The sequence below is a fragment of the Cavia porcellus genome, unplaced genomic scaffold, assembly GCF_034190915.1.
Source record: "Cavia porcellus strain 051 isolate PalLab524CR breed Dunkin Hartley unplaced genomic scaffold, mCavPor4.1 scaffold_19, whole genome shotgun sequence".
Lineage (NCBI taxonomy): Eukaryota > Metazoa > Chordata > Mammalia > Rodentia > Caviidae > Cavia > Cavia porcellus.
Window position 1 is genome coordinate 31,626,643 of NW_026947502.1, and position 11,983 is coordinate 31,638,625.

The following is an 11,983-nucleotide window of genomic DNA, read 5'->3' on the forward strand; positions in this document are numbered from 1 at the left end:
AGTATTCTCATAAGCCAGAGTAGAGGCTGAGTCGGTTTAACTCGTGGGAAGCCCTAGCACAATGAGAAACTGCTTTTTTGTATACAGTCATAAAAACCTGTTTAGAAAAACTGCGGGGCTGGAACCCCGAATTCACTTATTAATCGCGTATTCTGAGAAATAGGGTGAGAAGAGGTTTCAACGTCACAGAATCCGCGTAAGGAAGATAGTCGCTCCCCTTGCGGTGGCCAGCCACAGCAGACGGCCCACGCCAAAAGACGCAGCTCGGTCCGGCCCGGACCGCTGCCACGCACCATCTACGTCGCGCAAGCGCAGTCTGGTTGCCGGAACTTCCTCTTAAACTCACGTGCTGGACGGCGCGGGAGACGGGCTCTCGCGATGCATGCGTGTGTGCGTGTGCGCGGTTCTCGCGAGCTCGCGCACGCCGCCTCTCACGCTACGGGGCTTTAGCGGCGTCTTTCTGCGGGGTCCGTGGCCCGGCGGAGCACCGTGGCCATTGCCGGGGCTTTGCTCCGCAGTCCGCTTCACCGCTGCCGCTTTTGCTGCCTGCTCTCTACTCCGGACTCCGGCCCGCCCCGTGGAGAGGCGGTGGCTCCAGCGTGAGGCTCCCGGCCGATGGGCAGCACCTGGACGCGCTGAGGGCCGGGCTCTGAGCGGCCGAGGTGGGTGGGCGCGCGGTGCCGCCGCTGGGGGAGAGGCGACTGGGCGGCGGTGTCCGCGGGGGAGGCGGCGGAGCAGCGGCTAGGAGGAGCTGTGCCGCTCGCGCCGCTGGGGGCTGTGGCCTGGCCCGCTGCGAGCGGAGGGTGCGGACGCAGCCTGCTTTTCTGAGTGCGGAGCCGTCAGCGGAGAGGTTACCCCTGCAGCGGGGCGGAAGAGGACTTACCTTTTTTTTTTTTTCTTTGAGAGGTCAAAATCTGCAGCCGTCTCTCTGCTCTTTAAGTAAGAGCTCTGAGAGTGGCTTGAGACGGAGTGACCTGTGGACTCCGACGCTTGCGGAACCCCGAGCGGAGGCAACGGGTTACGAATTTTGCGGTTGGGAAGGTGCAGCCCTTTCTTTAGAGTGGCTCGGCTCTGTGGCAAACTTGTCATTGCTAAGAGGTATATTAACAGTCATTTTCGGGCCCACCACAGGTAATACATTTTTGAACGTCTTGTGTCTTAAGGATTCTGGCACCAGGGGAACTGCCCCGCGGGACACAATTAGGAAGTAGAAGACAAAGGAGGCTGTTATTTATGTTCTGTCTGGTAGAAACTTTCCGTGGTGAGGCAGTGTAGCAGCTGGCCTTTCCTAGATGGTTCTTCAATCATTAAATTGAGTCGAGAGCACTTTTAGAACTATCAATGCCTGTATAGTTACATATAATTGCAAGTTAAATGACCTGTAGTAAATCTCGGAGAATTATGTGGTGTTTGATCTTCCGAGAAGGTTTTCTGTTTAGAAAGTAGCGATTGCCACCGTCAGATTGAGCAAATTAGCATTAAGAAATTCAAATTTAGGTGCAGTCCAAATGTATCAAAGCTCTTAGTTGACTTGCTTGTTTTCAGTGAACCACTTTAAGATCAACAGTCTGTTCAGTAACTTTTCTTTATTGAGATAAAGGCTCGCTGTACTTCAGACTGGCCTTGAACTAATCATGTAGCCCAGACTGGTCTCACAGCAATCTTTCTGCTTCAGCCTCCCAAGTGCTGGGGCACAGGCAAGTGCTACTATGCCCAACTCTTTCTCTCTCTCTTTAAAACAGCCTGGATATGTAGTTCAGGCTAGTCTTGAACTCACTATGTTGCCCAGGCTGGTCTCACAATCTTGCCTCTGCCTTCCTAATGCTCGGATTACAGGCGAGTACTACCATGCCCAGTTTCATTCTTTCTTAAGAAATGTGTCCTGTGAACTTTTAGTAAGCCTGTATGAAGTACAGGGTTAATGCTTATATATTATGCAAGTACTGCAAATAAATGTATCTTGCATATAAGTCATATATATGGGGTTAAGCATACAAGGATGTAATGGTCCTGATTCCTGTCTTTTAATAAGATTGAAGTCTGAAAGTAGGAAAGGATTGGTTTTAGCTATTTCCTTCTGTTAACTTTTTTTGTTGTTTTTTCACGGTGCTAGAGGTTGAACCCAGAACCTCAGGAATCTGAGGCAAGCATTGGACACTGACCTAGGCCTCCAGTCCTTTTTGTTAACTATTTGCATGACTCATTGCCCTAGTAAATTTCTTGGCAGTAGCAGGAGAGGGAAATCAAGAACAGCTAAAAGATCCACTCTTTAGTAGTGTTTTTTATGTCAGTGTTTTATGGTCCTTCCACTGGAATAAATAGGTTTACTCCTCCCATTTTGTGTCCTGGTGCTTAAAAGGTGTTTTGTTTTCTTTTTTTGAGACAGGGTCAAACTGCATAGTTCAGGTTGGCCTTGAACTTACTTTGTAGCAGAGGCTGCCTCAAACTCATCACATTCCAATTGCCTCAGCATCCCAAGTGGTGGGATTATAGGCATATGTCATCTTACAACAGTGTTGTATATGGAATTGGCCCAATAATTGTGAACTATGTCAGAAGTAAACATAGCTGGGTATGGTGGTACCAACATACCTGTAATTTGAACACTCTGAAGGCTGAGACAGGAGGATGGTGACTTTGAGGCCAGCCTGAGCTTCATAACAAGTTTGAAGGTTAGGCTAGACTACAAGATTTGATCCTATCTCATATTTCAAACACATACACACATACATCTCTAGTATAATATAAATCAAAGGCATAAATTCCTGAAGAAGATTAAAGGAATTGGAGATGGGATGCTTTTTTTTTTTTAATTGCAGGTCTTAATTTTTTAATGGTATGTTTTTTCAGCATGGGTTGGTGCCTGAGTAAAGGGTATGTGGCAACACTTTGCCTCTAAAAGGCTGACATAATGTGAACTGAGTCTGTATATTTGAATTGCTGACAGATCATGAATGTTCCTTTATACTGAGAGAAAATGAAGTAAAGGAAGTAAGGTTCAGGGAGAAGTTTAGTGCTAAGCCTTGAAAAAGCATGAAACAGATTGCAGAAAGAAGTATTTTTTCCCTGGCAGTGGGAGAAAGAATTTGTATTTACTTTTTTTAAAAAGTTGACCCAACTGTGTGCTTTCTGAATAATACTGAGCTGGCCCTGGTAGTGTACACCTGTAATGCCAGCACTTGGGAGGCTGAGGCAGAAAGATTACCTTCTGTTCAAGACCAACCTGAGCTACATAGAGAGACCCTATCTCTTTACAAAAAAAAAACAATAATACTGAAAGTGGTTTACTTTCCTCATAGCCTTCTTCAAGATGTATGTTTCTCTTTATATTTGTGTGTGGGTTTTGCTCTAGCTGTATTGGCAATAAACTTTTGAGGTTTTTTTGGTACCAGGGATCAAACTCACAACCTTTGCACCTGCCAGGCAGGCGCTTGTGCTGCTGAGCTAAACTCCTGGCCAGTAAAGTTATTTTGATTCCTATTTAATTCTTCATTTATTTCTCAATTAATATGTAATTTAAAGGAAGGAAGAATGTGGTTTGTCCAATCACAAGTTCCAAAATTGACTTTTCCTATTTGATTTTATATGTTACCATAGGAAGATTTTGTGGGTATTTGTAGAGGTCAAGGGTAGAGAAGTACATAAAAATCTAAGGATTTTTTTAAAAGACATGAAAAGGATTTATTAGCGATTAGAGTGGAAGGCAGGTACTCAGAGCACCTAAACAGAAATTTTTTGAGGGTTTTTGTTGTTGTTTTTTGAGACAAGTTCTCACTATGTAGTGTAGGCTGGCCTTGAACTCACTTATATAGACTAGACTGTCCTAAAACCCATGGCAATCCTCATGCCTCAGCATCCCAACTGCTGGGATTATAGGTGTACACCACCACACCCAGCTCTAAACAGAAATATTTTTGAATTGTGTCTTAATGCTTTTTTTTTAGGAGAGTAGAGTTGTATGGTACGGGGTGATTTTGTCCTCCAGGTATACATTTGGGATATCTGGAGAAATTTTTGGTTGTTAAACTAAACATTTAGGGAAAGGAGAGAAGAGACATTCTTAATGACATCTAGTGGGTAGGAGTCAGGATGCTGCTTGTTTGTCATTACTGTTTCCTAATGTGTTCGTGGCATGTTGCATAAAGTCTGCCTGTTTCTATAAAACAGAACTAATAATATTAGGTTCTCATAAACAGGTACTGAAGGTTAAATCAGGTATCATGCAAAATGCCTGTAGTCCCAACTACTTAGGCAGCCAGGTGAAAGGATTACAAGATTGAACTCAGCCTGGGTGACTATCTCAAAATAAAAGAGAACTGGAAATATGAGGATGTAGCTTAGTATAAAGGCCTTGGGTTCAATCTCTAGTTCTGTCAAAAACTAAAGACAACAAACCTAGTCGTCCTAGTATCTTTAGAAAGTGAAAGAAAATTTTTCCATTTAATATCAATCCTGTCTTATTTTATATCCTCATGTATGTAAGGCTCTTCCATAAGCAAGTAGCTTCTCACTGTAGATATTTTTTTTAAATAGTTAAGAATTTAAGTTGGCTGGCCAAGAGCTCTGAATCTATTGATTCTCAGTAAATAGTTAGAAATAAAACAAGTGGAATGTGGTGGCACACACCTATAATCCCAACAATTAGGGTGGGAGGGGGTACTGACAGGAGAATTGCTGTGAGTTCAAGACAGCCTGTGAGCTCAAGGTCAGCCTGAACTGCTTAGTGAGACTCTGTCTCAGAAAGACATAAATGTTTAACAGTTTATTTTCTGTGACTTGATTCTCCTTTTCTTCTGTTTTTATGAACTGAAATAAATTTACACTGTTTTTGGTTCACATTAGTCACCTGTTTATGACATTTGGGAGTAACTATTTTCATAGCTGAGGTTTTGATGCAGTTTTATGTGTATGAATAGTACAGACAAACATCTAATGATGTGAGACTGGACCTTAATTTATATTTTGTGACTTTTATAAATCTGAATTGGAACCAAATCTTTCTTTGTTACTTTGCTGTGCTATAATATAGTTTCTGTGAAATACATTTGTTGTACATCTGAACAGTATAATTGTTTAGGATAGGTGTGCTGTGGAGTGGCTTGAATATATTCATTCTTTTGTGTGTGTGTGTGTGGTGATGGAAATCAAAGTCAGGGCTTCTTGTATGCTAGGCAAGCAAGCACTGTATTCCTTGAGCTGTATCTCTAGTCCCTTAATATTTTCTTTAAATAGAGAAAAAAAAATCACAAGCATGTTGTCATAGACAAAACAGACTTTGGACTTTGGTTCATCCAGGCTCCTGTAATAGAAGAACCACCACACCATATTTGTGATCAACAGAAAGCTGTGTTGTACCTTCAGCGTTTCACCTCTACACTAGGAAGTGTTTCATTATTGTTACTCATAGTTTTGTAGTATAAATCTTAACTGTTTGCACATAATTCTTTCATTTTAGCTAATGTTAACCTTTTTCACCCTTACTAATGACATAGGAAATTTGAAGGGAGTCAGTACTTGGGCTAAGAGATTGAGTTAGTTCTTTGTCACACTGTATCTTTTGTAAAGTGAAACATATACTCAGTTCTGTTTAAATAATAAATTATAATAATGGTGGAGTATGTGGAAACTCTGGTCAGATTAGAAGTATACATATGAAAAATACACTAAAAGACCAAAGAGGCATTCTAATAGTGGCAAACTGAAAAAATATTAAAAGTTTTTATCTTTACTATTATCCTTTTGGAGTTTAATAATCTCAAATTGCATGGCTAGTAATACTAGGGTCTTATAAGCAGGTGCTGAAGATTAAATCAGATAACATGTAAAGTGCCTGTAGTCAGGCTACTTAGGCTGCCATCCCTTGGAGACTTGAGGCGGGGGGATTGCTGTGAGTTGGAAGACAGCCTGGGCTACACAGTAAATTCAAGGCCAGCATGAATTATATAGCAAGATCCTGTCTAAAAAAAAATACAGAAATTGCAATTGAAAAGCCTACACAACGGCTGGGGATATAGTTCAGAGGCACAGCACCTGCCTGGCAAGCACAAGGTTGTGAGTTCAATTCCTAGTACAAAAAAAAAAAAAAAAAAAAGCCTACACAATATAACATTTGTTTTCTACTTGTAGTAGAATATTATGGCCAACCCAATTAGTATTATAATTAAGTTAGCTTGATATTTGTTGCTACCCATGATTAAATTGAGAAAAATAAGGATCCTAAAAGTCAGTTGAATAGGCTGATCTGTGTTTTTAAGTGAGCCAGCACCCTGTCTAATTTTAGGCAGTCTAAATAGTTGTTGGAAGATAGTTTTCCCACTGGGTGCTGTCATACAGATAGATACTTATTTGTGTATGCATATTTATGCATATTTGTGTTTTCTTTTTGGTAGAAAATGATGCATCCTGTTGCCAGCAGTAATCCAGCATTCTGTGGCCCTGGCAAGCCTTCCTGCCTCAGTGAAGATGCCATGAGAGCTGCTGATCAGTTTGACATATATTCCTCTCAGCAGAGTAAATACAGCCACACAGTCAGCCACAAACCAATGGTTTGTCAGAGGCAAGATCCGTTAAATGAAACACACTTGCAGACTACAAGTGGCAGAAGCATAGAGATAAAAGATGAACTAAAGAAAAAGAAAAATCTCAACCGATCTGGTAAGCGTGGCCGACCCTCAGGAACCACCAAGTCAGCAGGATACCGGACCAGCACAGGCAGACCTCTGGGAACTACCAAAGCAGCTGGATTTAAGACAAGTCCAGGCAGACCTTTGGGTACAACTAAAGCTGCGGGATACAAAGTCAGCCCAGGGAGACCTCCAGGTAGCATTAAAGCTCTATCCCGCCTTGCTGATCTTGGTTACGGCTGCGGCACTGCTGCTTTTCCTTACCCCATGATGCATGGCAGAGCAGTTCATGGAGTGGAGGAAAGCAGCAGTGAAGTGAAGCCACCCAATGAGTGAGGGAGGCCGGAGAGTAGGCTGGGTTTAGAGAGAGATTTTGAGTAATCCCAAAGCTCTTGGTTTGTTTTTGACAGACATAATTATATAGCCTAGGCTTTCCAAATTCGTTTTTCTGTTTGAGTTTTCCCCCCTGCTTTTGCTCAGGAGCTGCCATATGCTTTCAGATGCACTCGGGGTATGAGCAGGGCCATTGTATTTGTACATAGGTTCACACATAATACCTAACTAAAACAGTTGCTTTTCCTTATGATTATATCTTATGTTTTATTACTACTTTTGGGTCATTCTTAATAGATGCTTTATGTGCTAAATAACTGAAACCATTATACATATTAGTTTGTGAGGTAAGCCTATAATATCTAAGGGATGGAGCAAAAAAACAAACTCGCAATTCAAGATTACTTGAGGTAATGGCTATGTGAGTTTTCACAGCATTTATGTTCATGAAACAGGACATGGCTGTTTGTATGCTTTAGAATTTATAGAGACTGCAAATGTTAAAACTTACTTGTAGTGTTGTGAGTTTAAGCAGCTTATTTATTGATCTACGTGGCATTAATTGATTTAACCATTATTCTTAAAAGAATTCCTTAGGATTTTCCTTTCAGCAGTGATTGCTTTTATATTTAAGTTACCTATGAGCATATGTACCAAACACTACAAACAGTTCATATTTACAAAAATTTAAACTATCTTATAAAAACTACACATTGCATTTTTAGTAAAATACAATGCATTCTGAGAATAGCATATTTAATATAATAGAAAAAGACATTCTTAAGGTCTGCATGTAGCTACAGTCACTAATTTTATACTTAGTTTTAAGTATTGTTAAAAAATCTGTTAATGTTACTCATTTATTTGGAGTGTTTTTTAATATTTCTGAGAAATTGTCCCATTGCATTAATGCTTAATTTCAGGTTTATATCTACCAAAGGACACACATTGAGTGGTAGACTGTAAAACTGGTATAAACAAAATGCAATTTCCTAACTCTTAGAACCCAAAACTAATGTAGGAAGCCATCTATGCATGTAACATGTAAAAAGTTTTTGGTTAGTCTGATTAAAAACCTTCTTGTGGCTCTAAGGGACCACTTCATCCAAAATAACTCCCCTCCACAATAATACTTGCTTTAGAAGCAATATAGAAAATAGAATAATGAGGGGCTGGGGATTTAGCTTAGCGGCATAAGCGCCAGCCTTGCAAGCAGGCAGTCGTGAGTTCGATCCCCGGTACCGATAAAAAGGATAAAGACCAAAAAAAAGAAAAAAAAAACAAAGAGAATAATGAATATTGGGGAAATACATTTATTAGGGACAGAAACTCCCTTTCTTTCTGAAAGTAATATTCCTTATTAATGTTTTATTCTGAGTTCTAAAAAATATTATAAACTTCAGATACGGAAAATTCCACTGACCTTTAAGTTACAGTGTTTGTACATGTGACATGAAATGCCTTTGAGATTAAAATGTAATTTTTTAAGACCCAAACTTTTAAAATAATTAAAATTTTAAAAGGGCACATATTGCATTGGTTGGGCTTGCTCTCAGTTAATACAAACTCTGCAAATGGTTGTCATGTTTCATACCTTTTTTATCAGGAAAAAAGCAGCAAGCCTTCAGGTGTTCCAGTGATGCCTGACACAATGAGCTGGACTTTGTACTGCTCTTTACAGTAAGAGGTGTTGCATTTTATGTGGGGACTGTGTGTGCACTGGCATCTAAGACAGTGACCTCAACATTAGCTTTGCACAAACCATAGTGAACAATGTTGGCTAACTACGCAATCAGTCTGTAACATTCTGGCAGCTAAAATGCTACAAGAGTTTCTTCTTGCAGAAGCTTAGACTATATAACAAATTTAGTAATTTCCTCAGAACAGTATAACTTCTGACACACACAAATGCTTGCATCCTTATTCATGTGTTCGTCCATCCCTATTTCTTCTGTATCTGTCATTTAGCCATTTCTCAAGATGATGTTCAGCAGTTGGCTGCTTAGAAGGCCTTTCTAATTCCTAGAGACAGTTCAGTTAATTCTTCTACCATAGAATACTTACCATTGTCAAGAATTGGTTACATGTTTAAGTTCATTTGACATTACCCTTTCATTGGTGATTTTGTTAAACATAGCCTTCCTGTTTTTCCCCTGCCCTTTGCTACATTCATTCCCTTCCCCTTTCCTCCGACCCTCCAGCACATCTACTCAGTGGTGCTGTGCTGTGTGTCAGAAAATAAAGCAGGTGTATTATTGTACAATAAATTTTGTATACATGTTTATGAAATAATGAACTAAAGGAGATATGTCCATCACAGTGTTTATTATCAGAGCTATGTCCCAGGGGGCCTGGGGACATACGGATACAATTGTGGATTAGTAACATCATTTAGAAAGCTGAATTTGCTGTTCATGAGCACTTGGATTATTAGAGCTACACACTGGTGAACATCTCTTGATTCCACTTACCTTTACTCCAAGTGAACAGTTTACTGGTGCCACACTGAAGAGAAAGACATGAGTGGTAAAATGAATGAAGTCTTAAAATGCAAAATATTTTTAATTCTATATAATCTGAAGACTATTGTGCATCTTTTGTAACACTGTCTCTTGTCATTATAAACACTGAAATAGCATGTTGAACGGTTGCCTATACTCAGTTGGGGAAAACTGGCCTTTTCCCTGCACTGTATGATTGTTCCTTAAAAGGTAAATTGCTAATTTTATACTACGTAATTCTGTTCTTCACAAAATAGGTTTCACTATTCTATATAAAACTGTTGGGTCAGAAAATGATCTGCTATTCAAGTAAGTTTGTTTTACTTTTTCTTTAAGAAGTATTTTAACATGCCTTATTTATTGTTACCATATTAACAAGTAGGGTAATACAGAGGAAATTTTCATTTTTTTGACAGATATAACCTTGCATAACTAATCTTTGGTAGGGGTGATTTTGATACTATCTTTGGAGTTTTGCACTGGGTATTAAAAATATACTGGCACAATGTATTACAAGAAAATTAGTATCTGTATTAATTTTTAATATTTGAGGACATTTTTTAAATCCATGTTTTAATTAGACTAAAAATTCTACTTTTTTATTTAGTTTTGGAAGAAACCTTGTCAAGGTGGTATTCATTCCAAACTAATGTTTGTGTGAATTTACATATATATTTTCATGAAATAAAAAGTTTCTTTGTGTTAAGGAGGAAAAAAAAAATCTAGATCCATTTCTTTAAGTTAAAGTTGATTCCAGTATAAGAATAACTACTGTGTATGAGCTAAAATAAATAAATAAACTTCTTTATATTCTAAGATGCTTTAAAAAAAGTTCAGGGGTTACTATAACTTTTACTCTATTAATCATTGTCTCTGTATGCAGTGAAATCTTACGATTCCTTTATAGTAAAATATAAGAATCTACAACAGTCATTAAAACATTTTATACCCTTGAACATAAAAATTTTGATGCCATTCTGTTTTTCTTGTATTGTAGCATATCTGTTTGCTCTTAAACTCTAGGATGTATCTAAATCTTTCCATTGCTTTTCCCCCATCCTAAGTAGTCACATTTGTGCTCTCACATATAATGTATTTAATTTTTGAAAATTAAATACTCTAGTAAATCAAGTGTTATTTAAAGGAATCAGATTCTTTGATTCTTCAAGTTTTCAGTTTCTTTTTCCACAGATGATTATGGGGAAAATAATTACCAATTACTGACGATAAGCACGCTGTCCTCTGCTGTAAAAAGTCTGAATAGATACTGTGTATGTTTTTATGTCCATGAACTTGAGCTACTCATGTGCAATTATGTGTATGGGAATGGAGTAGTGTTCATGATTTGTATTTACATCATCATATGGATGTATATTTATTAATAAAGTCATTACTTTAAAACAAACTGTTTTTCTACTTTTTTTTAAAGATATGTTCATTTATTCTGAATCTTGTATTGATTCTACTTTATTTTTTAGCATAGTACTTTTCAAGCAGGAAAATGAAACCTATTTCATAATTATAGATTGTGTTTTTTTTTTTTTTTTTGGAATTTTGTATTCTAAAATCTGCTCCTGGGGATGTAGCTCAGTGGCATAAACACCTGCCTGGTAAATACAAGGTGTCCTGAATTTGATTCCTGGTACCATACCAAAAAAAAAAAAAAAACCCTACTCTTCTTTTTTTTTTTAATTTTATTTAATTTTAAAGAGAATAAAACAAAAGAGAACAGAACAATGCAAGCAACACAGCACTTTACAGCAAGACAACCGGATATGAACAGTAGCTACCATAATGTCTCTTTTCTTTGAAATAGTTGAACATTCCTTCACACACAATATCAAACATAACAAAATAATGAATTTCAAAAGAATGAAAGCATTACAGGCCTTCAAAACCAAATAATAGCACCTGCCTTGCAAGCAGGCGGTCGTGAGTTCGATCCCTGGTACCGATTAAAAAAAAAAAAACACCAAGTAACAGGAAATGAACAGTGGCTACTATAATATCTCATATGTCTTGTTTATACCATCACACATAATAAAACACAACAGGATAGAACCAGTCAAAACAGAAGAACAAAAGCATGGTAGGACTTCAAGATGATTGTAAATCAGCAATGGTTGCCATAATGTCTTGTTTTCTTCAAAATAGCTGTTAATAGCATTACACATAATCAAACCAATGAATGAAAGCATTATAAGACTTAAAAGCAATATAATAGGAAACCATGGTTACCATAATATATCCCATTATATCTACCATCTGATAGCATAAAACCTAACAAGACAGGACAAAGCCAAATCTAACAAAATTGTGTAAACAATGCAAGAATTCAAACAATGCAAGACAATAAGAAATTGACAGTTTCCACCTTTCCGTTCCAAGTGTTTCCTCCCCTTTGGTCCCATTAACTCCTGTTTCTTATGCTAGGGTTCACCCCCATATGAGTTCTGTTTTGGTCATCAGCATGATCTCAGATGCATCCATTTACCTACAGGAGCCTTGAGATTATTCCATTTTATA

At 38.4% G+C, this 11,983-nt stretch overlaps 1 protein-coding gene across 4 annotated transcripts; it reads left to right on the forward strand.

Annotated features, from left to right (window-relative positions):
- Positions 1-381: 381 nt before the first annotated feature.
- CUNH5orf24 (chromosome unknown C5orf24 homolog) lies at positions 382-10,862 on the forward strand. 4 transcript variants are annotated; one of them, XM_013156188.3, is made up of 3 exons: positions 382-662; positions 6,390-6,819; positions 8,563-10,862. In XM_013156188.3, exons 2-3 carry the CDS (start codon positions 6,393-6,395, stop codon positions 8,601-8,603), a joined length of 468 nt encoding a protein of 155 aa, XP_013011642.1. In that variant the 5' UTR covers positions 382-662; positions 6,390-6,392; the 3' UTR covers positions 8,604-10,862. The 4 variants fall into 4 exon arrangements, with proteins under 4 accessions (XP_013011642.1, XP_005005246.1, XP_063086977.1 ...); XM_005005189.4 differs by having other exon boundaries at positions 383-662; positions 6,390-10,862; XM_063230907.1 differs by lacking the exon at positions 382-662 and adding an exon at positions 740-1,098 and having other exon boundaries at positions 6,390-10,862.
- The last annotated feature ends 1,121 nt before the right edge of the window (positions 10,863-11,983 follow it).